This window comes from Populus nigra, chromosome 10, assembly GCF_951802175.1.
Source record: "Populus nigra chromosome 10, ddPopNigr1.1, whole genome shotgun sequence".
NCBI classification, from domain to species: domain Eukaryota; kingdom Viridiplantae; phylum Streptophyta; class Magnoliopsida; order Malpighiales; family Salicaceae; genus Populus; species Populus nigra.
Genome location: NC_084861.1, coordinates 15,637,680 through 15,665,315, shown reverse-complemented (window position 1 = coordinate 15,665,315; position 27,636 = coordinate 15,637,680). Strand labels below are relative to the sequence as shown.

At 35.3% G+C, this 27,636-nt stretch overlaps 4 protein-coding genes and 1 pseudogene across 7 annotated transcripts; 3 read left to right on the top strand and 2 right to left on the bottom strand.

The window, feature by feature from the left end:
* Nucleotides 1-1,259: 1,259 nt before the first annotated feature.
* On the bottom strand, nt 1,260-6,755 carry LOC133705370 (uncharacterized). Its single transcript, XM_062130513.1, has 5 exons — nt 6,237-6,755; nt 4,807-5,518; nt 2,442-2,811; nt 1,607-1,977; nt 1,260-1,498 (listed from the first exon to the last, which is right to left on the bottom strand). The coding sequence occupies exons 1-4, from the start codon at nt 6,499-6,501 to the stop codon at nt 1,927-1,929; spliced, it is 1,398 nt and encodes a 465-aa protein (XP_061986497.1). The 5' UTR covers nt 6,502-6,755; the 3' UTR covers nt 1,260-1,498; nt 1,607-1,926.
* A 1,787-nt stretch (nt 6,756-8,542) lies between these two features.
* Nucleotides 8,543-11,566, top strand: LOC133704943 (nifU-like protein 4, mitochondrial). The gene is made up of 6 exons (XM_062130009.1): nt 8,543-8,842; nt 9,110-9,271; nt 9,362-9,537; nt 10,136-10,239; nt 10,343-10,454; nt 11,248-11,566. Exons 1-6 carry the CDS (start codon nt 8,626-8,628, stop codon nt 11,314-11,316), a joined length of 840 nt encoding a protein of 279 aa, XP_061985993.1. The 5' UTR covers nt 8,543-8,625; the 3' UTR covers nt 11,317-11,566.
* A 2,209-nt stretch (nt 11,567-13,775) lies between these two features.
* Nucleotides 13,776-17,960, top strand: LOC133704747 (uncharacterized). Its single transcript, XM_062129707.1, has 14 exons — nt 13,776-14,414; nt 15,004-15,115; nt 15,327-15,439; nt 15,525-15,647; nt 15,795-15,967; nt 16,068-16,143; nt 16,308-16,394; nt 16,626-16,706; nt 16,796-16,828; nt 16,991-17,044; nt 17,155-17,196; nt 17,439-17,517; nt 17,602-17,672; nt 17,752-17,960. Exons 1-14 carry the CDS (start codon nt 14,223-14,225, stop codon nt 17,848-17,850), a joined length of 1,335 nt encoding a protein of 444 aa, XP_061985691.1. The 5' UTR covers nt 13,776-14,222; the 3' UTR covers nt 17,851-17,960.
* Nucleotides 17,961-18,668: 708 nt separating this feature from the next.
* On the top strand, nt 18,669-21,171 carry LOC133706034 (organelle RRM domain-containing protein 1, chloroplastic-like; annotated as a pseudogene).
* A 293-nt stretch (nt 21,172-21,464) lies between these two features.
* LOC133706033 (protein SUPPRESSOR OF K(+) TRANSPORT GROWTH DEFECT 1-like) lies at nt 21,465-26,070 on the bottom strand. Of its 4 annotated transcripts, none has more exons than XM_062131543.1 (10): nt 25,921-26,070; nt 25,607-25,721; nt 24,997-25,487; nt 23,661-23,766; nt 23,071-23,269; nt 22,893-22,961; nt 22,713-22,787; nt 22,516-22,614; nt 22,191-22,343; nt 21,465-21,838 (listed from the first exon to the last, which is right to left on the bottom strand). In XM_062131543.1, the coding sequence occupies exons 3-10, from the start codon at nt 25,472-25,474 to the stop codon at nt 21,713-21,715; spliced, it is 1,305 nt and encodes a 434-aa protein (XP_061987527.1). In that variant the 5' UTR covers nt 25,475-25,487; nt 25,607-25,721; nt 25,921-26,070; the 3' UTR covers nt 21,465-21,712. The 4 variants fall into 4 exon arrangements, with proteins under 4 accessions (XP_061987527.1, XP_061987526.1, XP_061987529.1 ...); XM_062131542.1 differs by having other exon boundaries at nt 24,997-25,480; XM_062131545.1 differs by lacking the exon at nt 25,607-25,721.
* Nucleotides 26,071-27,636: the final 1,566 nt, after the last annotated feature.

Genomic DNA, 27,636 nt, shown 5'->3' with positions numbered 1-27,636 from the left:
GATTTTGTTAGGAGCAATGCACGTAAAAAGTACGAGACTAATAAGCATTATGCACGTAAAAGTGACTTTTGTGTACTAGTGGAAGCAACTTTCATGTATTTAAGAAAGCTTAGTATGTTTTTGATGAAATTCACTCAAAACCACAAAAAAAAAAAAAAAAACATTAAACCAGTGTGGATAATTTTTGAAATAAAACCGATTCAAAAGATCATTAAACTGAGGTCTTTCAGTCCAAACAAAAAGGCTTCTTTAAACGTCATTAAAAACAAATGGAAAGTTCTTGAAAGTATGTTTTTTTATATTAAAATAAAACTTAATCTTGATAAGTGAGAAAATGTAGAGATGATTACGGAAGAGGATGAGAAAAAGGTGATCAATTATTACGGAGAGAATAATGCGTGGGCAACAACGGTGAGACCGGGAGGCACCTGAAGGATAAAAGGAAAGGTTTTGATTTTCATGTGACAGCGAGCTGGCAGAATGAAGCCATTATCTGTAGAGTTTCATAAACATCATGTTCTTTTTGGTCCAATCGTTCATACCTCGTGTATCCAAACACACTGACCCTTTTCTCTTTGTTCACAGAAGAAACAAACCAGTGATGCTCTTTCCTGTTTACATATTATAAGGCTTAAACGGGAAAGCTCTCAGGGGACGAGGAGACATATACCAGTTAAGATTGTGGCTGTCCGGCAGTCGTCCCTCCAGCATTTGCAATCCTGACAGTCCACACATTTCAATTATTTTCGAGTATTGATGAATCACTCCCTATTGCCCCCAATCAAAGATAAAGTTCATCATACAATGTTAGACCCCCAACGGGTCCTTCACAAAAAAAAAATCCAAGTTGATCTGACCATATTTCATCCAATCATCCAATCGAGTTGTTGATAAATAAGTGCCCCCAAGTTTTACCAGATTAATGCCCAACAAGATATGAAATGCACTAGTTCACCAATCAACCTACCAAACCAGGTCAATCGAAACTGATGAACAGCTGCCTCAATGGTCGTTCAGTATCTATCCCATGATCAGTGGGCATAACAAAAATTATTCCAAGAGATGTGGAGAATAAACCAACAAGCTTGCAATCTCTCAAATTCTGATGCGGTGTGTCAGTGTTGCTCCTTGAGGACCAACCCTGTACAACAGTACAAGCGTAGGCAACTACTGCGCAGAAAATATAAGGCATCCAGAGAAGTTTAAAATTTTAGTGTAAAGACTAAAGAACACTGAAAGTGTCTGGAAACAGGAAAAAATTACAGTTAACTTCACTTATCATAGATAACAATGAAAGATGCTATTACAGTTCAAAAATACATGTTCCTACAATACATGAAGCGAATTGATTCATTTTCCCGCAGTCAAGTGTCACAGTCAGTCATAATCAGAGTTGTTTAAAGGGGTAAGCTGCAAAACCAAGCTGCGCCGAACCAAAAACAAAATGCCAGCTCTGATAAAAATGTCCTTCAAGCGCATCCCCCTTGGCCCTGACAGTCTGTAGGGATGAGGTTAGCAAATTAATTTATCTTGTAACAAAAGACGTAGGCAGGCCTGAAAGCAAGAGTTAAATAACAAGAGGAGCAGAGCGACAAAAGGGATGTACCTTCAATTAGACTGAGAACACACATACCCAACTCTGACGATTCTTTTTCATCATCATCAGTGACAAAACAGAGCTCTTGTACATTCATCTGCCAAGCCCTTGAGCTTCTTCGTCTTTCACCACATGAAGAAGCCTCAAGCAAAACCAAGATTGGTGGAATGGATCAGCATCTGTTCATGAGAAAAAGTGTCCACTCCAATCCAACTCGGTTCTGTATGCCTGCACTCCTGCCAGTTCGTATATGATTCAGAGTTGAATCAGCTCATCAATATTTCATGCCTAAGTTCCAGCTGGCAGGGTGCAGGCATGGCCCAAGCCCCTCAACGGGGCCGGGCTAAACCAAAACTTGCATCAGGTTGCTGTTGATGAGACTGTACATGCACAGAGATGAAAAAAAATTGATTCCATAAACAAAAGCCAACAATTGTGAACAGAAGCAGCAATAATCACATCGAGTGCAAGTCACTAAACCAAATTTACTAAAGGGAGAAATTTATCATCATCAAACAGCTGGGGTCATTCATGGTGATAATCCAAACTTTCACCCGTTTCTTTCTTTCTTTAGGGAAGGAAGAGAGGATATTTCAGACACTGCATAGGATGTGCTAGACACCTTTGGTCAAACAGATATGACAAGAAAGATCACATGTGACTGCAAATATGATTAATGAGTAGAATATTAAATGTAGGGTCATCGAACTACAGAAATATCTCACAAAAACTAGGGAAACTGAAAATATTCATCTTACTATTGTACCAAAAGTCCCCTTTCGTTTCAAAAAGAAGAGATTTTTCAACTAATACTAGGAAAATAGAGCCATTCTAATTGCCATACCTGTGAAAAAGGCTGAACATGTTCATGAGGATGGATGAAAGGCATTCCTGGGTGTTGACATGGATACTGAGAGGAATGCAGATAAATGGCATGTGTGGAGCGTGCACCAACATGATTCGGATTAAACAGAGGTATAAGAGTATCAGGATGACCATACCCAATCCCTGCAGGGGTTGATGGTGCGGCCCAGGGCCCTGGTACATGTTGAGGGAGAGGGTGAGGTTGGTGTTCTGTAGATATCTGAGATATGTGACGGGACCCAAGTTGTGGAAATTCGGTGTTGTAATTTAATGCAGGAGTGTACATAGGCTGGATAGTGTAAGGTCCTCCCCCATTGAACCCAAAACCAGGGTCAAATCTTTGCATATACCTGGAAGAACATTTAATTGTAAATTTTCTCTATTAAACAAAAATAAATCGAGCTCATTGATGTTGTGAGGTAATTAACATCATAAACATGAGAAATTAATTTCCAGATCCAAACTAGATGAAGTAATTTGCAATCTTCAACAGGTGCGTACTCAAATTATTGACTTGAAAATAATCATACTTAAAACTACATATACATGTTTTAGGTATTCCTTTCTCTCATATACAGTATCACTATTGGAAGACAATTTTGGTTCCATCAAAAGCTAGTCCTCGTTTTCATTGGCCATGAGCCACTAATTCTATCATAGCATTGCAAATCATGAAATTCCCATCAAAAGGACAAACATTGAACATTTTAGCGTGGAAAAGGAGAGAATTCAATTTGCCAGAGAAGTTACACAGCCAAAATCAGTGAAGACATGCCATCCTAAAAATTCTTGAGAAGCTAAAATGCAATTGAATCTCAGGAACAATTTACAGCATTGTTTTACTGTAACACCCTAAAATTTGCTTTTAACTATAATTGATGATTTCCTTAAAATAATGTAAGATAAGAGAAAATTACAGGACAAAAGCCAAAGAACTAAAGAAATAATGTAAGATAAGAGAAAATTACAGGACAAAAGCCAAAGAACTAAAGAAAAGAAGGGTTAAAATGCAATTACTAATTTAACTAGGTGAAGTAGGATAACTTTTGCATGATTAAGTAGGAGGAGGACAAGTTTTGGCACATCACGCTTATGAGGTGTCAAAAGGAAGGTAGAGAGGTGCTTTCTGTCAGAATTTTCAGAATTCACCACATCTTTTTTTCCCCACTTCTTGAACTTAAGAGAGAGCTAAACACCATCCTACAAACTAACACTACCAAATCACATCTTCCTAGAACAAATTGTGAAGTATTAAGGCTTAAATTCAATAGAGTTGTTAGAAAGACAACCAAGGATAGATTGTGAGATATAAAGGAAAGGAAAGGAAAGAAAAGTTAGCGAAGGAAAAAGTAAGGGAATAAGGGCTAAAGCTTAAGGTGAGTGATTAAATTAATAAGTATGCATAAATCCTATTGTTTTGGATATTTTTATGTATGGAAAAATTTTTTTAAATGGTTGCTGAATATATATATATGACCTAAGTTTTGAATAGTTGCTAAATAAGAGTATGGTTATGAAAGATTGAAGTATAACGTGTTCTTTTAAAGTAAAAGATATGTTTTAGCCAAAATATTGTGTTGATATAATTGCACATGATATCTGAAACGAGTAAAGTTTGCTTTACATGAGATTGTGGCCGCCTATATGCTACATTTGCTACCATTGGGTAGTATATGGATACAAGATATGGACATTCAATTGTCATACATGTTTACTTGTGAAAATATTATGTCAATATAATGTTGGGTATATATGTTGAAAACTTATGAAGTTTCCCATGCTTATTTCTTTAATCATTCACTGGGTTATCTCATTAGTAGTTGATAAATTATTTTCAGAGAAACAAGGTGAGATTGAAAGAGGGCTTGGGTGATAGGTTACCAACCGAATTGTTTTGGAGTCCTAACTTGAAGTTTTGTATCTTTCATAGGTTAGTTTTGAGTATGGGTCATTACACATGTAAATGCATATGTAAACATATCATGCATGAACTCTTGTAGTGTGTGATTGATCAATAGGACAGCTTTGTACAAAGATGTAAAATATATAAGTGAATGATCAAGAAAAGACCACAAGATATCATGTAAGTTAGTTTAATGGACAGCAGGGTGTGTGCGCTTGTAAAAACATGTTTGGATGGTAAATTTAATTGATTAGGTACCAATAAGAAGCAATCAGGTTGGCTCACTCAAACAAAGTGATAGGATGAGGAAATAGACATTATTCCTCACCAGAAGAAAAGAAAGCCACACTGAGAGGATTAGTATAGGAGTTGGCAACCTATTCCTGCCAAATAAAGCACATGCTAAGGGAAAGATTGCAAAAGAAAAGCATGAACAAAATACCTGTCATAGCTTCGATCATAGTCGGGGTCCTTCCGATCAACCTCACGGTCCCGAAATATGGCTACCCTATTGTTTGGTCTATACCTACCAACTGGCTCCTTCTCGATTCTTGTTCTAACTAATGTTGCTGATCTACTGTTACTTGTGGAAGATTCAATTAAACCCCGTCCAGAACTTAAATCAGGAATACCTGGAGCAGATTTCTCTTCTGACTTTGATATACCAAATGTACCGTGCTGGGAACAATCCTGCAACCTTGGTTCACTGTCCGGTTTCCCAATAGTACCACCAGTGGAACTACTAGAGTTAAATATCCGTTCACGTGCCTTGTTGTACTCCTCTTTTCTTTCCTCCACACTTTTGGAATTATTTGTCTTCAATGAATTTGAATTGTTGGCAGTTTGAGACCCTTTTTGTGGCCTCTGTTTAATTGCAACCTTAACAGTATCACCGTCTTCCGATGGCAAACTCACAGGGATGTCAGCCAGGCGAATCAAGGGAAGCCTGCAGTTGGAAGTCTTGCAGACAATAATTCTGGAGCCAGAGCCATCAGGTAAACTATTGTCTAGCAAAACCATTGATTGCAGTGAGTAATGCTGTGCTACACGATGTGCTGCCAGCCTTAAATATGAAGTAGGCAACTGTTGAAACTCTAGTTGTTGTTGGTTTGGATCACGGATAAACTTCTCTATGTCTTGTTCCATCCGCAAAACTAAACAACAGAGATTACATGTCTTTACTCAGATGAAGAAAAAAGGATACAAGGGATGCTCAAAACCACTTAAAAAGGACAGAAATGATGTGAATAAAGACAACCAGCAGGTCATCCTTCTGCTCTCATAACACTGACTTTTGCATAAAGAGAAGCAAGGAACTCATAAGATCGTTATAATTATATTACAATCATTAACAACTGCATCTTTAAAAAAAATCCCTTGTCAAGCCTAATTTCACTAAGAAATTGTAACCCCTAAATTCTTCAAGAATCTGGGTTGAAACCAGCCTAATATTCTATTCATAACCCCAGCCTATCCCAACCCCGCCCCTCCCCAAAAATAAATCCGACGAAAAGAAAGCACTCTGTAGGTCTACCAGAACTCCATCTAGTTAATTATTAAGAAAATCACCCACCGAACAAAAACCACCAGAAAATTTCCTTAAAAACAACACTCCCTAAAAGTTTCTAATAGAACAATTTCCTACTCCTATATTCTCACCATCACCATACATCTAGAATCGTCACTTTCTTCAAAGGTCAATACTCAATTCCCGCACAATAACTGAACCTGACACGCTAAGCACGTTTACAACCCAGTGAAAAACACCAACACACAAAATCTTCAGCAAAATCAACACCACCCCACATATTACGAAAACCTTATTCAGCTAAATTCACGCAAATAAACAAATTAATTAATTAAAAAACTCACTTGAGAGGCGTTCGCGAGTGTTCTGCAAGGCCTCAAGGAGAAACTGATCGACTTGATTAGCAACATCATCCGTTACTTTCTCACCCGGACCCAAAGAACCCGGACCCGAACCCGAACCCGAACCCGAGCGAGGGAGCTGATCTTGAGGCTGTTGATGTTTAGTCTCTTTATTCAGAGACAAACGATTCATCGTCTGGTCTAGATCAGCCACCTCCCATGAATCGGGGGCTCCGAGATCCTCCTCCGCCACCACAGAGCCCTCCATGACCACAGCAGATAGGCCTGAACAGAGAGGAAACAAGAGAGAAGGAATAATTGTCAGGGTTTGTGCGATTGGATTGTGATAGTCATCAAATCAGGGTTTTTTAAAGGGGGGCGATTGATTTCATGTGGATTTAGGTTAGGGTTTGTGATTTGGTGATTTTGTTTTTCAGAGAAATTTTTATCGAGAGGGAGAGAAGGAGAGACGATAGGGTTTGACGATGGCGGGCTGGCGCGTGTTCTTTCAGTGCAAGCGATGTTATATTCTGTGTCACACGTGGCGCTTAAGAGGGTATTAACTGTCGTTTTTTAAAACATATCAAAATTTTATTTTTAATTTTAATTTTTAATTTTTTTTATTACACATTAAAAACAATCTAAAAATATAAAAAATTAATATTTAAAAAAAACAATGTAATTCCAGGCTGCGCCTAAATATCCGTATACATAATGGTACGTTGGTTGCGCTTACATATTTTCACTTGTTTATTTATATTTAATTATTACTTCCCGTTATGCTCAATTTTCTTATTTATTTTATAAGTAAATTCACTTTTTTATTAAATGATTTTAGCATAAATCTTTATTCAAAGATGAGAATAGTTCAAGGATAAAATTAATATAAAAATATTCCGGGTATAGAATTAAGACTATGAAAATAACTTAGGAATATGACATAAATCTTTATTCAAAGATAAAATAATTTAAAAATGAAATTAATATAAAAAATAATCTGAATATAAAATTAAGACTATGACGATAACTTAGGGATATTTGAGGTTTGCTCAGATATTTGTTTGTTAATCGACGTATGTTGGGCTGGGAAACTTTTTAAAAGCTGTTATCCTACTCCATCCTTTTTATTTTTAACTTTATATCAAGGAAATCCAAATATATATATATATATATATATATATATATATATATATATATATATATATATATATATATATTCAAGTTCCCATTGGATAAAACGATAAACACCTTGCATATTTCATAATAAAAATATCATACAATCCTTTATTACTTTGTTCAGACACGTGTTTAATGTGATTTTAAAGGGATAGATAAAGTTATCTTTAAAATTATTATCATTTGCTCTTTGTTGCTCTTCATGGTTTAATAACACGGGATAGAATGACAATTTAGCATGATTTGGTGATTAAATATCTGTTTGTTTTATGAAAATTACTTTCTAATTTTTTTTGTATTTTTTTATAAAACTTTATTAATAAGAAATATTTTTTAATTAAATAAAAATTTATCTTGATTTTTAGATAAATATTTTCTTTTATCTTGTAAGAATACACTTTCAGAAGTCAAGAAAAAAATCTTATTATTTATTAATTATATTAAATTTGATCTTTAAATTTTTTATTATTATATATTTTTTTGAATAATTTTGTTATTTTTTATTTTATTCATTGAAATTTAATTTAATTTAAATTTTACATAAACTTTAGTCTTTGTTTTGTTAGTAGTAGCTATTTATTTCTTTCTTATTCATTTATCAATTGAATTTCTTTTAAGTATAAGATTTTATCTTATTATTTTGATTATTTTTTATTTTATTTAAAATAATTTATCATATTTTTTTAATATAATATTATTCAAATTTTTTATTTATTACATTTGATTTAATTTTTTAATAAACTTGAAAAAAAAAATATTAATGAGTTATTTTCAATTTACTTTTTATAAGATAGTCAAATACTTAAAAATATTTTTTAATTTATTTTTCAAGTATGAAAAACTAATTTATTTTCTTATAATTTTTTTCTTGAAAACAACGTTTAAAAGATAAATTAATTTTCAGCAAACAGGGACTCAGAAATATTTAGCTGGAATTAGTCATGGTACACTAATAGATAGGGACTAAAGATGTAGACTTCACAAAACACAAGGATCAAAGCACACTTTCAAATTTCCAATTATGATCTCTTAAAATCAACGGTCCACAACCACCCAACTCCCTGCCGCCAAAGCTGCTGATCTGTTGCCCAATTTCAATTTATCTACCCTCATTTATCCTCTTAATTACAATAACACCGCAACCATTAAAAAGCTCGAAGTTTTGCATCTCTCTGCAGCGATTTCCCATTCAAAACTGCACAACAAGAGAAAAACAATGAAGGGTTTTGGCAGGTTAATATCGCGAGCTTTGTTAAGCCAAAAAAGATTCGAGCTTTGCAGAGAAATCAATACTACATGTCGATTAACACCTTGCCGTTTTATACATGCTTCATCAGCAATGGCACCGTTCTTGCACATCCGTGGTGGTGCTTTCTCCGATTGCAAGACGTTGAAGTCTTCTTTGCACCCAGAGAAATGGACCTTTTTGACAGGTTGGTCTGTTTTGATTGAAATTATTGTTACTTTTTGTTATTTCTACCTTGCGGTTTGAATTTTTATGTTTTATGTTAGTTGTTGTTTTAAGACATGTAAAGGGTCTTTTGTTTTAAGATAAGTAAAATTGGATGCTACAGATTTTATCCGAGGGTCATGGGATATGCTGTAAAGTTATGAATTCTAGAGGTTGCAATGCTTTTTTCTGGCCTTGTAATTAAAGACTCAGTGGAGTTAATTAAGCTGAGTTGTGATGGTCGGTGCAGCGCAGAGGAGGACAATGTTTATACAAACCCAGTCCACACCGAATCCATTATCCCTTATGTTTCATCCTGGGAAGCCAATTATGGATGTAGGGAGTGCGGATTTCCCAAATGCTCGTTCAGCTATGAATTCTCCGTTGGCGAAATCTATTTACGAAATTGATGGTAAGATAGAATTTGTTTTGTTCCTAGGCTAACCTTATGCTACAATTGTTTATAATTTTTTAATCTGTATCCTGTATTGTTTTTCCGTAGGTATCACTCGAGTTTTCTTTGGATCTGATTTTGTCACCGTAACAAAGTCAGATGATGCTTCTTGGGAGTTCCTAGAACCTGAGATATTTGCAGCAATCATGGACTTTTATTCTTCTGGAGAACCTTTGTTTCTAGACTCAAAAACTGCTGCAGCGAAGGACACGGCTATTAGCGAGGTATATCTTAAGTGTACTGATTTTTCAGCAGTCCACACAAATGAAGCTTGCTTGTTCGGAGTATGCTTTTTCACATCTTTGTTATTTAAGCTTGCATTTCACATTGGGTGGTCCTTGTTATGTACTTATGTGGAAAAATCCAAGGTTAGGTTCCTACAGAAAGTTTCCCTTGGGCATGAACTATAGCAAGGTGTAACTATGTTCTCTTTCTATTCCCCCCTCTCTCAGTTTCCTTTTTTCACGAGCTTAGCTCAGAGGTGGTGCTTGTTCATAGTTGTGTTGAGAAAATCCAAATGTTTGGAATAAGATATTTAATCAACATGGATGTAGCATGTTATGCACTTTTCAGTACCCATATGCCAAATATTAATGTCATGAGCAATTGAATAGTGCTTTCATCCATTTTCTATGTATCTGGTATGAAGTTCAATAGATGTCTGATGTTGTAGATTACAGTAATAGCTGAATATAGTTTATGTTTTCACTTGAAAGTAGCTGGGATTTTGGAGGATTTCATTGTTTATTCTCTAATGGTCTTAACTAATTTAAATTGAGCATTAAACACTCAATATGAAAACATTAATGCTTGCCAATACAGGACGACTCAGATACTGTGACAATGATTAAAGAGCTGTTGGAGACTCGTATTCGACCAGCAGTGCAGGATGATGGTGGAGATATTGAGTATCAGGGTTTTGATGAGTAGGTTTTTCTTCTCATGGTCAAACATGTTCACAGCGTATTGAATGAACAATCCACGTTGTTTCTTATAATTAATTGAAATTTGTATTTTTTCTCTCTTTAGGGAAACTGGGATAGTCAAATTGACAATGCAAGGAGCGTGCAGTGGCTGCCCAAGCTCTTCCGTCACTTTGAAATCTGGAATAGAGAATATGCTGATGCATTATGTACCAGAGGTAACAAGTGAAAATCATGTTTGAGATTTCCAACTGATGTAAAATCACGGTTTTTGTTTGAACTCTTATCGGGCTCTGTAGTAAAGTTCAAAACTTGGTGCGCATTCCTAAGTTGATTTCACTTACCAGGCAAATGCTCATTTGGTGAAAGCATTAAAACCTGACAAAGCTTGGGGATAATGGAGATAAACTATGGCATTAATTGATTCTTGGCTAGTTCTTGAAGATACCCAGGGGTGCAGCTTCCTAACTATGTCCCTCCTGTGTTAAGTGCACAAATCTAGTTTGTGCTACTGCTTGAATAGATTATTATGTTCTGAAGTACATTATGACTAGTAATTAACATTTGTTTTAAAAAAAGAAATTAGAAAGATGAGAGTGTTAACATGCATTTAGAAAGAAAGAACGATGATGTTTAGAAAGAAATCGTGTTGAATGGATTAATTGGCCTTAGAAATAATGAGAAAAACTAGACCATCTGCAAAGTGGTTTCTATTGTTTCAGTCCATCTCTCTCTGTATAGGAAAATATGAGTACACATTTGCGCATCTCCTCTTTAATTGTGTGCTTCCAAACTTCTAGCTTCCTTGCTCGATAAGTTCTTGTGTTACCATATATGTCTCACTGTTGCTAGTGCCATTGCTTTAACGCTTTACATAGCCCATGATTTTGCTTGACATCATCTTTTGTTTCCCTGGCTATTAATAGTTGGTAAACTTGCGAGTGGGATTCAACTCTTTTTCTTCCCTTTGCATTTCTGTCAATTAAACTCATGAAAATCTTCTGCATTCAGGTGAAAGGTGTGGAACAAGAATTGGATGCTGGAGATGAGGATGCAGCACTGGCAAGCCAGATAGACTAGTCAAAGTCCTTTTTTCCCCTTCTCACATAACATGTCCTGATGTATAGTGGACCCTAAAAGAACAGAACTTCCCTACTTCCAGTATACCTCTCTGTACAGGAGCAAATAAAGTTCATGGGTTCAAATTAACTTGATATCAGTAGAGCAAACGTTATATTTTCATGTAAAATAAATATAATCGCAGTGCAAGAGTATGAATGTAGAGCTGTATGAACATTGTATTACTTGCGGAAAATCGGTTTTTCTGTCATTTAATTTTGTTATTTTGGGACATTGTAAAAGAAGTTTCTGTATTTCTACTCTTATTCTCTCAATCTTCCACTACCAATGACATTAATAAACTTCACTGCAGCACTTGAGGGCCTAGCTGCTGTGGTCAACCGTGTGACTTGTTCCGCCTCCGTTACGGGTTCGACCCTCTATGTGCACGCCTGTCACCCCCGCGGTGCCGAACCTGCTCCTGGGCTTGCAGGATGTCCAGTGGGCCGTGGAGAATAGTCGTGGTGCGCGCAAGCTGGCCCGGACACCCCACGTAAATCAAAAAAAAAAAAAAACTTCACTGCATGGATTGGGGTAGCAGTTGATGGATGGTTGAATAGCCTTGCCGTGTTTTTTGGCTGTGGTGGTCATGCTGGCATAGTTAACTGTTTCTTGAGTCCGGCTTAGGGATGGCAGTTGATATTTGTGGTCAGTTTATCTATAATCCATGTACAAACCCGAACCCATTTTGAATATTACTGGATATGGATTTTTAAATTACTGGGTTTGGATGGAATTGCTTCGAGGGCCATGAACTCAGTTTATTTTTATGCATCCACAAAAAAAGCCTGTTCCTGAAACTCATTATAAATAGGGATGGTAATGGTTCGGTGCCGTGTTTATACCCAAAACATCATTTGTACACGACTCGCGCCTAGTTAAGTTCGGTAAGAAGTCTTCTTCACCTGTTAGATATTCATCGTGGAGATTAGATTATTAGATTTGTTTTATAGGATTTATAATAATTATATACATATGGTAAGAATACCGGGTTGGTTAAACTTTTCATCCACATCCGACCCAAGTAAAACCAAATCAGTTTCACTAGATCGGTTTTGACTTTGATTAGATTAAAAATCCTAAACAAACTAAGTCAAGTTATGCCAATCCTCCGTGAAATTATCATCATATATAAAATGATAAATAAATAAATCCTTGAACAAACAATTTTTTAAAAATAATTTTGATTTGAAAAGGCTTTAAATTAATGCGTTTTTTTAGTGATTTGTAATGGTTTTAATATACTAATATAAAATAATATAAAAAATTATTTTAATAAATTTCTAAATAAAAAAAATATTTTAAAAAAATACTCTAAAATATATCAGCATACGGTGGTCTCAATCTCACTGAAAAATAATCAACTTTCTAGACCAGGAACCTATCTAGAATCAATTTTCTAAAATATATCAGCAACAATACTTGCATCATCATGGCAGCTGGAGACACAAAGATGAATATTCTAAAAGACAATCTTTTTCTATTTTATTCGTCTTGGTTTTGATGGCTTGGTGTCTCTGTGTCCTTCCTTGTCTATTTTTATGCACCCACAGAAAAAGTCTGTTCCTGAAACTCATAGGGTTGGTAGTGGTTCGGTGCCGTGTTTATTATACCCATAACATCATTTGTACACGACTCGCGCCTAGTTAAGTTCGGTAAGAAGTCTTCTTCACCTGTTAGATATTCATCGTGGAGATTAGATTTGTTTTACAGGATTTGTAATAATTATTTACATATAGTAAGAAGTCTTCTTCACCAATAAGAATATACCCACCTTAGGAAGCATATTCTTTTTTTCCCCCCACAGTGGCCAATACATAAATGCTTGATGATGACTCTAAAAAGAAGAAAAGGGACAGTGATTATTTGAAAGAGGAAACAAATGATAAAGATCTTCCCCATCACTTCTCTCTCTCTTTTTCTTCGTTGCAATCCAAATCTTAAGCTGACTTTATCTAGGCACTGTCTCTTTATCAATCTTCTAAAAAAAATCCTGTTTTGAGCTGCGTTTACTTTTAATTAATGTTTTTTTTTTATTTCTAAATTGTTTTAATATACTAATTTTTCACCGCAGTTCGGCCTAACACTATTTTGATTTTTTAACATGCAATGTTGTTCAAATTCAATAAGAGGTCGACAAAACAAATTTTCTATAATCAAATAATTTACCACGTTTAAAATCCCGAAGTTGAGGATCTCAATCTCAAAACATGTAAGGATTTCAATCTCCAATGGGGCCCACCACCGCTTTGTAATTATTGGCAATGATCGATGTAGGGCCAGGTAGGTAGTTGGTAGTGTTACGTAGTTCGCGGATTATCAAACATCCATTCTTAACTTTAATCACAATGAAGCCTAGTAGGGGCCAGATGGGCTGATCCATGGCCATCTCATCACAAGTACTCTGTACTCAATCATCATCCACAGGCAAACTAGACCCTTGACACACGACGAACTTAACCCAGCACGTGAATTCATGTTGCTACCACAAGTGTGCCTGAGAGTGCTTTTATTTCAGTTTTTAATCTTAATTTTTAATTTTTCTTAATATCAAACAACATTAAATTATTTTTTTTAGTGTTTTTTTTTATAATTCTAATATGTTGATTTAAAAAATAAATGTTAAAAGATCTCATTTTAATATATCTTTGATGAACAACTAGCCGTACAACACGATCTCAGTCAGAGACTCGAACTTAATGGGTTTTGTCACCCTTTAAATACTGAAAGGAAAACCCTTTTCATGGCCGTGTCAAAGCTATCATTTTCATCTTGTATCCCTTTTTGTCACCATCTTTGGCAGGGTTAATTTCTTTTGTTTCTTGCAAGAAAAAAAAGCCAGTGCTCAGTTCTTGGAGATATTAGTTATGGTGTTTAAGGACTGTGTTGGCGGGTTGAAAGAGCTTAGGCCTTTAGCACACTTGTTGTTGCCACTATGTTTTCATTGGATCGCCGAGGAAATGACTGTTTCTGTTCTTGTCGATGTTGTTACTTCTGCTTTGTGTCCTGGTCAGACTACATGCTCCGAGGCTATTTACATCAGTGGTCTCCAACAAACGGTAAACATAAGAAATGCTTGCTCTGCTTATTGTTTTTTACTATTGATTGCTTGGTTTGCGAGAAAATGAAAGAAAACGGAAATAGGGTTTTTTGAATTTTGTGGTTCTTTTATGTGTTTTACGGCTTGGAGCTGATTAAGCACTAATTTTTATAATTTAAGAAGTTTTGCTAATTGGGTTTGTGGGAAATGTCAGTTTCTCAGTTTTCATTTATTGGAAAAAAAAAAACAAAGGTTTGAGAGGAAGGGAATGTATTCCTCATGTATGGATACTAGGTAGTAGGCTGGATCATTCTAGAATTTTGGGATTTACCCTTTTTTTTCCCAACAATCGAGTCAGATATTCATTGTTTTCTATTATTTGGTCTGCACTTCCCTTGTGAATCTTTTGAGCCAATTAGGGCATGCCTGGTTTCACATTTGACGGTTATCATGATTTTGCGTTTCAGTAATGCTAAATAGGGTAATTAGAATTCAGGTGAAGAAATTTGCAGTGTGTAGTTTTCATGTTTAACCCAGCACTCAAAACTGATTGATTACAAAACAAGATTAAAATTCTTCAAGCAAGAGATGATTCCTTCTGCTTGTAGGTGGTTGGAATTTTCAAGATGGTGGTATTACCACTCCTAGGCCAGCTTGCAGATGAATATGGGCGCAAACCGCTTCTCCTCATTACTGTATCAACATCCATATTCCCTTTTGGTATGTTCCAGATGAGCATTTCTGATCAGAAACTAGGATTTATGGAAGGCTTGTACATTCTACTTAGAATACTGAATTCATTGTTATGGATATATGCAGCGAAGCAACACACAGTCTAACTTATTTGAAGGTTCACACGTACACACTGCAACCGAGATTATTCTGCTGATTTTTTAATTTTATTTTCTATTTTCCTTCTCTATTGTTTCAGCTGTGCTTGCCTGGAACCAATCGAGGGGATCTGTGTATGTGTACTATGTGCTTCGGACAATTTCATTTATTATAAGTCAAGGAAGTATTTTCTGCATTGCTGTTGCTTATGCGGTAAGAGTTTTCAACCAAAAAAATAATAAAAGAATCGTGTCATGGTTAAGGATATTGGGGCATCACAGTTTCATCCCTTTGGCAGGCAGATATTATCGAAGAAGGAAACAGAGCTGCAGCATTTAGTTGGATCACTGGTTTCTTTTCTGCTTCTCATGTCTTAGGCAATCTTCTGGCACGTTTTCTTCCTCAACAGTATATTTTTGTGGTAAGTAGGTTCTGTGAGATTTTCAAACTAGCTAGCAGCATGGTTTTTTCATGCTCATCTGTTGATTTTATTTTTTATTTTTTTTAATTTTGTACTCTAGAAATCATCTGCAATCATCATTTGATAAAATTAAGCCTTTTGTTTCAGGTTTCAATTGCCTTCTTGATCTTTAGTCCAGTTTATATGCATTTTCTTCTAGCTGAGACGGTTGAACAGGTTCCTAAGAGGGATCGAGATTCAACCTTCTTGACTAAGATAATAAATGTTGCCCACAAAAGATATGAATCAATGAGAGATGCTGCAGCTGTAGTGTTTGAGAGGTACTTGCTCCTCTTCAAATACATTAATTTATTTTGTCCTGCTGCATCATTTTTTTTTTTTTTGAGCAAAGCAACATTCTTTTGCCTTTCATTTTTTCAGCCCTACACTTAGAGGCATTTCGTTTGTTTCCTTCTTCTATGAGCTGGGAATGTCCGGCATCAGCTCAGTTTTACTCGTAAGTTCCCTTTATGTCTACCCTTATTTAAATCTTGATTATCAGAGAAATTAAACCCGTGGAAAACAAGGACTGGCCTTAATTGTAATGTTCTTTGGTGGCGCATATCTACTCTGTTCTCTTTCTATTTAGATCCCCTGATTGCTTGTAACCTACCTATGCAGTTCTATCTGAAGGCAGTGTTTGGTTTTAACAAGAATCAATATTCGGAAATCCTGTCGATGGTAGGAATCGGTGCAATCTTTTCTCAGGTATGACATGGAGATAATCTTTCTGTTGTTTCATTTACTAACCTAAAGGGATTACTGTGCTTAAATAAATAAAAATTGCTGGGCTCTTTCTTTGGAAACATGTAAATCAAACGCTTTATATGTGGTCCCTTTATTCATTGTTCTCAGCTCATCATAGGATCTCAATGGAATTTCAATGAACTTGAGAGATTCTGTTGCCTAACATATGTTTGTTTTGTGTCTGGTGTCTAGATTTTGGTGCTTCCTCTTCTCAATCCATTGGTCGGAGAGGGAGGAATATTATCTCTAGCCTTACTTGCATCAATAGCTTATGTAAGTTGCCACTCCCATCCATCTCAGCAACCAATGCACATGTCGAGAAATAGAAAGAAAATTCTAACGGGTGCTTTTTCTCTGAACAGGGTTTGCTCTATGGCCTGGCGTGGGCATCTTGGGTATGTACATATTGCCTAATTCCCAAGAGTTAGATTTCCCATGACACTTTTGAAAAAATAAAAAAATTTCTATCCTGAACCAACACTTCGCCACTCTGGGGCAACCGCTTTATTTAAACGAGTATACAAAGTTCTTTATACATTTTTTATTGCCCAATGCAGGTGCCATACTTGAGTGCCTCATTTGGAGCCATTTATATCCTCATGAAGCCTGCTGTAAGTACTATGATCCTCACTCTCTTTTCTTCTGAACATCAGAGAAGAAGGGTCATCACTGACTACTTTAATTTTGTCGTTGTTTATGTTCTGAATTGCTTGACGTGCAGACTTATGCTATTATTTCCAAAGGTTCAAGCTCAATGAATCAGGTTTGCAAAACTAGCGCAGTCTGGCATGAACATTTAGTATTTTCTGCCTTTATTCCATTCCTACAAGCGAATTTGCCAACTTTTTTTGCTGGCAGAAGCAGCTTAGCAGTGCGTCTTTTCTTAATTTGAGGCTCAAGCTAGAGTTTGCATTACGAGTCTCTGAAAGTGCTTTTAAAAGTCTGCATATTTATGAATGACCTATATCCATTACTTACGTGTTCTAGTACACTGGTTTACTGCAGGGAAAAACACAGGGATTTGTTGCTGGTGTCCAGTCAATAGCAAGTTTCTTATCCCCTCTCGCAATGAGTCCATTGACTTGTAAGTCCCCGGTGTCAACATTCTTTCTTTGGTTATTACAACAAGCATTCCATCTTGCTTGCTCATTGATGAATTTTGTTTCAGCATGGTTCCTATCTAGCACTGCCCCTTTCGACTGTAAAGGTTTCAGCATTATAGTTGCTTCAGTAAGCATGGTAAGGCCCTGCACAACCTCACCCTCCATCGCCCTTTCTCCTTTCTCCCAACTAACCACCGACTATTCTGTTTTCTCAGATGATTGCTTTATGCTTTGCTTGCCTACTTAAGCCGGACGAAAAGTTGAGCCATGACCCGGAAGACGAAATCGAAGCTCCACTCCTACGTGAAAGTTAACCGAGTGCCAAACTATTCTTCTTCACAGCCAGATCATGTACATGTCCAAGCATTTCTTGCATATATAATAAACTAATTGTCAATGAAATTAAAAACTTCCCTGGCAAAAATTTCTTCTCTTATCCCTGTAACAACATCTCAAATCTGCGTACGGCATACCTCTGCACTCCAGTTAAATGGAGACTGACCCAAAGGCCTAACTGTCCATTGACATGACTAGGAACAGAAAGTTTTGGACATCCCTTTTTTAAAATTTAGTTTCAATTGTCAGGACATCCTTAGACTAGATTTCAAGCACTCAGTTTTTCTCAAATCCTAAGAGTTTCGTAAAAGTATTAATTTTTTTTTATTTTTAAAAATTATTTTTAATATCATTTTATCAAAATATTAGAAAACATCAAAAAATATTAATTTAAAATAAAAAAACTTTTAAAAATTTTTCAACATAAAAAATGAAAAATAAATTAAACTTGAGATTATAGCATGGGTTACGTTCAATAGTAAAGTTTTGAACTCCATGACTATGCTTTCTAGGAACAATTTATTACCGTTTTAATATCATAGTTATCATTATCATGATGAATTATAGTTTTACCTGATAAATTTATAATAAAATAATATCATTTGATTTGTATCATTGTAGGTTTTTTTTTATTTATTTATAATGATATTATTTTATTTTTAAAAAATTAAATAATATTATTTTAGATAGAAAAAAAAAACCTACAATGATACAAATCAAATGATATTATTTTATTTTCAAAATAAAATAATATTTTTTAGATATATATATTTTTTTAAAAACTAAAATTCATACGAAGAGAAACCACTAGTCACTTTGCAAATCAACTTCTCTCAAGTCTCACCCATCAAGGCAGAAAGGCTCGTCGTTTGACATGGTCATTAACGACCATCATTCATTCGAAGCGCCTAAAAAATATCAAAGGCAGATAGATTCTGCTTCTGCTATCACAACATTGAACAGCAAACAACAATAGCCTGAGCTTGGTCTGGTCTGTAATGAAACCTTAGAGACAGCCATGGAAACACTCTCTCCTTCATTATCCATCTCCAGTCTCACCTCCATATCCAAGAAACTCCCGTTTAAAGCTTCAAGTTTCAAACTTTACAGCCCTATAAAGAACAAGAACCACATAAAAACCCATTTCTTTATCAACAAAAGCCACAACAACATCAACATGTACTCCAACTTCAACTAAAACTAATAAACACTGGATGATTCTAATGGAAAGTCCCCCAAAGGGTGTCAATTCAAAGCCAGAAATCATTGATTACTACGTCAAGACTCTAGAGAGAGTAATAGGCAGGTCGGTTGGGGGGGGGTTGTTTGCGTTTTTAACGATGACCCTTTTTGGTATCTGTTGTTTTTTTGGCCTCAAGTTTGTTGCTTTATTGGTTTTGAACAGTGAGAAGGATGCTCAAATGTGTATGTATGATTCTTCTTGTGACACTCGTTTTGGGTTTTGTTGCGATATTGATGAAGATGCTTCCCTTGAACTTGCCAGTAAGTTTCTTTCTCTTTTGGCGCCAATGTATTGAGAATTATGATACTAACGCAAAAATTGTGGATTTTGAGATGTTTCCTGATTGTTATGGATGTGTCTGTTGTAGGGCTGACTGGGGTTATATCAGTTAGGCCTGACCCGGATTATAATTCCGCGGAAAAAGATTATAGTTTAGGTTTCAGGTTGAGTACATTATCAAATCCACAAATTGGAAGCAATTTGCTGTTTCCTGCAGGGAATACAAAACATTGGCTGGTTAAAATTGATAAGCCAGCAGTTGGAGTTGTTACAAAGGCACAAATGGTTGATTATCATGCTCAAATACTAACCAAGGTCATGGGAAAGTAGGTGTTAATGTTTGAGAAAGAATGCAATCTACTTGCTGTTATATACCATGAAAGTGAAATTTTGATTTCTTTTGCAGCGAGAAGGATGCTCAAATGTGTATATATCATGTTTCATGGCAATCGAATTTTGGGTTCAGTTGTGAACTTGACGAGGAATGTGCACAGGAGCTAGCTGGTTAGTTTGTTCCCTTTGAATTGAAATTTTGTTGGGCATTTCGTGTTCTATTTAATGACATACCCTTCTGTGTTTTTAGGTGTCCCTGGTGTTTTATCTGTTCAGCCAGAGAATGTTGAGTCAGAAAACAAGGATTATGGAGGTTTGTTACTTTCTTTTTAGCACTAAGATTGCTAGTGGTATATACGCAGTTGTCAGTTTTATGAAACTAGCATCTGGATTTGCTGCTGGATGTTGAGTTATGATACCGTTATTTTAGTTTTCAGAAAAGCCCATTGTCAATATTTTGAGTTTAATGTGATTGCAAATTTATTCCATGGCAAATGGTTCTTCTGTAATGTTAACACGTAATTGTCCAGGCGATCACATAATCAATTCAGCAGATTCTTCAGAAGCAAGTCAGATAACTCCTGTAAAAACAAAGAAACTTTTTATTACTGGTATGTTGCATCTTCAAATCAAATTCTAATGACCTTATGATCTCCAGCTCCTCTTTTCTTTTGCTTCTAAAATACTTGACTGCAAGATAGCACAAGTGTTTTTTGCACGCAAAATCTCAATATTGGCCTTCTATGAAATTTGCGTGATATACATTTGTCTGATTAGCTAGCTTTGTGATTGATTCACGTGCTTGGCAATCTGTGTTCCGAGCAGGTCTGTCATTTTATACTTCTGAGAAAACCTTGCGTGCAGCATTTGAGGGCTTTGGTGAGCCTGTCGAAGGTATGCCATGCCTTCTGTAATTTGTTGACATCTATGTTGCTGCTGTGTCCGGACAGTTGAAATAATGGCATTATATTCCTTACAGTTAAAATAATAATGGACAAGATTTCTAAGAGGTCCAAGGGATATGCATTTGTAGAGTACACGACAGAGGAGGCTGCAAGTGCAGCTCTCAAGGAGATGAATGGCAAGGTAGGTGTCATACAAGTCCTTGTTTCTCTTCATTTTTATTTTAACCGTCCAAGCAGTCAGGCTGAACTTCATTCTGTCAACCCTAATTGCAGATCATTAATGGTTGGATGATTGTTGTTGATGTTGCCAAAAGCAACCCACCAAGATACAGCAGGGGTCAACCAAGACCAACAGCCTGAGAGAGAGGGAGGAGGCATCAGCCCTTCTGGTGGTGGATCATTATAATTGCCAGCCACGTGAAATTTGTGCACTGAAATCTTGGTTCACAGGAAAACTGTAGTCATTTCCTCATCCTGCCATGGTAAATTTGTTATTAAAGATCGATCAATATTCTTATCTAACATTGATTTTTGCTGCATATGTTTCCAAATTTCTTTTATGGTTCAAAGCGAAGAATCTCTGCTGTTCCATTATCTAAAGTAATAAGATATGCATCGAGTAGTTGTCGCCCTAGCACCTTTCCATAGTTTTACTGGGATATGCAAAATCCATGATCAAAAGTCATGTTTTTGTCTCCTTAACAGTATTTCATAGGCAAATTCCATCCTCATCTTTTTACCAACTAACCGGGGTGTTTTGTTTTTGAAGATTCTGTATGTATACATTGATTTCCAAAATAAAACAAAAAGACATAAGATCAGGGGACGAGGATAGCAAACAATGCTTATATTGTATATATACATTTACCATTGAACATTACATGCATTGATCAGTCATTCAGTCTGGTTCACCTTGCAGCCTCTTTTCTTTTCAAAATATTGCCTAACTGATTGAGGAGAGCACAAAGGAACACTTGTCTCTAAACATGAGCCACCAGAGATGGATAATAATTCAACTAAACTATGTATAACTTGTATTTATGAATTAATCAAAGCTCTGCTTCCACTTCATCAAAGTCATCAGCCCTCTTCTCCAAACTCCTTTGTGAATCTCTCATGCACCTCAAGATCAGCTTTACTCACTGTTGGCTTCTGCCGTGCAAGCACTTTGTTGAAATCTGCTCTTGTGATGGGTGGTGGAAGGACCTGCAAAGTCATTGATCTCAAATGCATCTTGTCATTGTTTGTCACCAAAAAGGATGCATGCAGCTAGAAGTCACAAATTAAAATGAATCTCCCGCGATGCCAGCCATTCTAGAGGGGGGGAGGGGGGTATAATCATGAATCATGCATGTTAAATTATGAATCATGATAACATGTCTCTCCTCTTGTTGAACGTTATATAAATACAACAAAAATAAAAATGATATTTCTCCTCTTGTAGAATTCTAACAGTGTTTCTCCTAGGCACAACCACAGAAGCAGAAGTTGTGCTAATTTTTGGGAATATTTTCCAAGTTGAACCCTCTGCAATAGTGTTTTATTCAGTCCACCATACCTTTGAAGCAAGTCCTTGTGCATCAAGTTCTTGTAGTGTAGTCTTGACAGCTCCTCGTTGTAGTTCACAAGGAACCCACATGCCATCAGAGGATTTAATGAAATATTCCGCATCCCGGGTTTTACGAACAGGTTCAAAGAGCACATCTTTAACCTATCAGTGATGATGTCACGATCAAGTTTAAAAAGAGGAAACTGTTGACTATTTTCGATTTTCACACAGAAGAAAATGTAAAAAACTAATGCTTTTCAAACATTCTGCTCAAAGTGAGTCGCAAGAATCAAGATGAGAAGTGGCAGAGGCTGACGTAAAAATTGACACTTACACAAACAGAAATATCTGAACCTGAAAAACCTTCTGTTTTTCGAGCCAACTTTTCAAAATCTCTTTCAGTTAAATCATGAGGAGTATCTCCAAGATGCACCTGCGCATAGACATACAAGAGGATGTTAATTTCAAGAACAACCCAAACATGTTTCAACATGACAAAAAACAGGCTACAATGATTCTGATAAGCACTACCTTAAACATGTGTTGCCTTGCCTTCAAATCTGGGAGAGGAATGTATATTCTCTTGTCAAAACGCCGCCGGATAGCCTGTATGATTATTTTGCATTAACATTTCCTAACAAGTAATTCTGATGAAAAGATAAATATTTCTGTCCATAATCAATTCGATTTAAAATCGGATGTTTTTATAACCTGATCCAGTGCATAGGGAGTATTTGTGGCTGCAAGAACAAGAACCTTCTGATCATCATTCCCTATACCCTAAAATGGGACAAGAACCTCAGTTTAAGTTTATGACAGAGCTCTTATCAGTTAACGTGGGATGAAGCTTAGGACGAAGTTCTAATCCACATAAAGCAAACAGAAATACCTGCATCTGCACAAGAAGTTCTGTTTTGATGCGACGAGATGCTTCACTCTCATTACATTCACCCCGTTGGCCACAAAGTGAATCTATTTCGTCAATGAAAATGATGGAAGGTGCATTATCACGAGCCATTTGGAAAAGATTTGAAACTAGCTTCTCACTTTCACCCATCCATTTGGAAACCAGGTCTGAGGAAGAAACACTGCAAAAAGCATCATCTGGGACTTGTCAACAATTTTGATCGGCAAAAGTGGGTGGAAGGCAAGAATTATGCCCGGGATAAGGATTTATTTATGATTTACCAGTGAAATCAAACAAAAAGGGATAATAGTAAGAATTTTGCATTTGCTAAAGAACCAGCCTGATGCACAAGCATTTTACAAATTTCTTGGATAATGTTTATTGACAGTTGCTTGCCTAAGACTACATTATTATATATCCTGATCATCAAAAAATAGAGGAAGGAGAAACTTTGACATTGTTTACGCATTCAATGTTCAAACACTCACTTGATGCAATGTGTGAGTAACACTTTAAGAAACTTTCATCTGCTAGTAATATGGCCAGTTGTAATATCTTGGTTTATATATTACCTGAAGAAAGTTGAGTCAGCTTCTGTTGCAACAGCCTTTGCCAAGTATGACTTCCCTGTACCAGGTGGACCATATAACAAAAATGCCCTCCATGGTTTTCTCTTCCCTGGATGAGTAACAGACAATCAACATCCAGAGATCAAATATCATCTAACATTGAATCTGTAATTTTAATATATCTTTTCCAGATTTGAGAAAGTTGGGTCTCATGGTATATCAAAGTCAAAATACTTGGGTTTAATGATCAGCTGAACCCAAAAAAATATGGATCTGGCAAGAAGTCAGACCCTACATATTTGGAATCAGTCATTAGCTAAACCCAAGGTAACATGAGTCTGACAAGGTGCTAGACCCAATTATTTTTAGATTCAGCCGTTAGCTAAACCCAACGTATCATAGGCCTGACGATATGCTAGACCCAACATATTTGGGTTCAGCTGATAGCTAAACCTAAGATAACATGAGCCTGGCGAGATGCTAAACCTAATATACTTGAGTTCGGCTATTAGCTGAACCCAAGGTAATATAAATTTAGCGAGATGTCATACTTAATATACTTGGATTCGGCCGTCAATTAAATCTAAGGCAATACACTAAATCCTAGATGAACATCTAAGCTGAAAGTGTTACTGGTTGGATGACTTGTCATGCCCTTTAATTTAGGTTAGATTATATCTCATGTTTGGAGTATCCAAGACTAAAAAATCATATTTTTAGAACAATTATATGAATTATTCACACAAGAGGTAATGATCTCCCTATATTTATAGATGTACAAAAGATCTTTTAAGAGACTTACCATATTTATCATCTCATTAATGATATATAAGAGATATTTATTTCTCATTAATGCCACAAAAAATAAAAGATTTATTTAGTTATTCTTTTATATGAAAATAACAAGGTTCAGGAATATAAATACCTCCTGAAGCATCCAGGTAAAGGTTTAAAATATTTTTATTTCTTAAAAGCTTATATATATATTTCAGAGTATTAGTCATTCTAAAATAAAAGAACAAACATCACTTGTTTTTAGAATTTAAAGCAATTTTAATTTATTTCTTGTTTTTCTTTATAAAGTCATCAATTTTATTATTAAAGGATCTTTAAATTCTCTAATTAAAATTATTTTTGCAGATATTTAGAGCTTTATCATTAATTTTGTGTCAAGAAAGCTATTTACCTGAATATTTTAATTAACTACTACACATAAACGTAACCTATTACATAAATATTTCTGAGTTTTTAAGACATCATCAGAATCTTAACCCGAAAAAAATGTTATCACAGCGGATGCAAAACACACAATTGCGAGCTTTGCGTCCAAGAAACTAACCAGTGAAAAACTGTGGGAACTTAACAGGCAATATAACAGCTTCCTGCAATGCCAGTTTGGCATTCTCAAGACCAGCCACATCACTCCACTTCACATTTGGCTTCTCCCTGATGATAACAGAATCAAGCCCTTCCTTAAGCTTCGCTAGCTCTGGATCCTCCTTGCCCTTCCTACCTCCATCCTTTGGTTTTGGACTAGTCTTGGGCCGTGCAGCAACCGATGCATCACCATTTGACGCTGGCATACTCCTACCATTATCAAGAACAGATCGGATCTCCTCCGCCCTTCTTAGATACCCCATACATTTTTGCCTAATTGTTTTCTCAACCTGTGGATTTTTCTCATACTTCAGTTGTGCTTGAAAATACTCCAATGCATTCATATAAAGCTGGAAAGCTTTCCTATAGTTTCCAGCATTATCCTCCTTGACTGCCTGTTTCGCGTACTCTATACCATGCTCCATAAAATTGCAATACATTTTGTCCTGAAAACTAAAAACACCAAATATAATATAATCCTCAACACTTAAAAACAATCACTACCCTAAAACAATGATGCTTAAAACAAGACTTCAAACTCAATAGCTCCTATAATCCAGCAGAGCACAAACCCCCAGTACTTGATCCCATGAAAGGTGAAGATAACATCTTTATATACCGGCAAAACATAAAACACTCCTCTAATTCATCATAACCTAAGATCCCAACACTTGAACACAATCAAACCTGAAAAAAAAACACTATAATTCAATCAAAACTCAGATCCAACACTCAAAGTTTCAACCTTAACAGTAGTTTTGAGATACATGATTCTTTTCTTCAAAGTTTTCACCAACCCAATACAGTTTGCATTAAAAAGACTCAAACTTTGCAATTAAGTATCAATGAGAGGAGTAGACAAGAAACGAAATACCCATTAACAGACCTGGGACTTGAGGTTTTGTTCAAGAGAGATGATTGTTGTAACAAGAGAAGCAACCACTTGGCTTTTGTCTCGTCTCTGTTCAGTATCTGTGTTCACTTTAATGTGATATGTCGTTTGATGTTAGAATTCTAGTCAGATAAGTAAACAACCACTTAAAATGAAAGTGTCCTGTCGCTTTCAAATCTAGAAAAGTTGGCGTAAGCAAAATGAAATGTTTTTTTACAATTTGATCCTTAAAAGTGAAAGAAGTTTTTTTTACCCCTAAGCTTTTCTAGACATATTCTGACCGCTAAAAACAGAGAGACTCTTGGCTCAAAATACTCCTCCAATGCATCTGTTGCCCTTCCTTCAAAACATTTCACTTTGATACGAGCAAGAAAAAAATATGTTCTCTACACCTACACACACACACACTCCCATCCTTCACACTTCCACATCTGCTAGCTGTTCAAATGCAGAAACAAGGTTCACTTCATCCACTTCTTTTTAGCTCTTATCTGCTCCTCTTATATAATTTTAATATATATTTTTTTCAATGTATTTAGGAATAATTCTCTCTCTTGTTTAAACATACAATTTATTGGCTTCTACTTATCGCAAAAGGTAATGCAATATTGGAAGGATCACATCATGAAACCATAACAATGGCTCAGCGAAGCTTTTTGCATTTGGGCTTTCCTAAACTGGCCATGACTGCTGAGTTGGTACTGCATATGCAGCTCATTATGCTATCCAGCCTTAAGTTCCATTAGTTTATGCCATGCTTATTAAACTCAGTCTAATTTTACAAGCTAATATGAGATTTAGCTGATTTATTTTTAACCTGAACTTATATTTTAAAAAATGTCAATATGGTATTAACTTAATTTGATCTAGCAAATCAACCTGTGATTTGATAAAAATATTTTTTTTAATTAAAAAAATATCATTTTGATTGAGCCTGATTAATCCACTTAACTTGTGAATTACATCATAGGCCATATAAAGTTTAATAACTTATATTTATGCAACCTATTATGCCAATCCTGCCACAAGACAGATTAGTTTAAGCAACAAATTATGCATATCCTTACGAATTAGACTGTGTATCCATGAAGGCTATCCGGCCTTGAGTTGAATTAGTTAGAGCATCTCCAATGCAAAAAGCTAAATGGAGAAGCTAAATTGATAAAATGACATTTTGAATAGTATAAATATAGTTTTTTTGATTATGTGCATTCCAATGGTAAAAAGCTATTTAGAAAAGCCATTTATATTTTAATATATTTCATATTAAATTTATTTTTATATAATTATATAACTAATTTAGATATTTTATATATAATATAATTATGATGTTATTAATTATATAATTAATATGAGTAATTTATAAAAATAAACTAAAATTTAATGAAATAATATGAAAGTTAAAAGGTATAATTTAAAATTAAACTTAAAATTTATTTATATGAATATTTTTAATTTTAGTTTTATATGTTACTGTTAAAAATTTAATTTTGATTTTAAATTTTGAAAAAAACCCATTTTTGAATTAAAAGATATAATTTAAAAATTTTGAAAAAAACCGTCAATATTTTAAATTTTGATTAACAACAAATATCAAATTAACAACAAAAAATCTACAAAATCAAGAGATATTAAAGAGTAAATATAAAAAGCTTTTAAATAAATATACCTTTTAATTTCAGCTAATTAACACAACTGATGTTATTAATT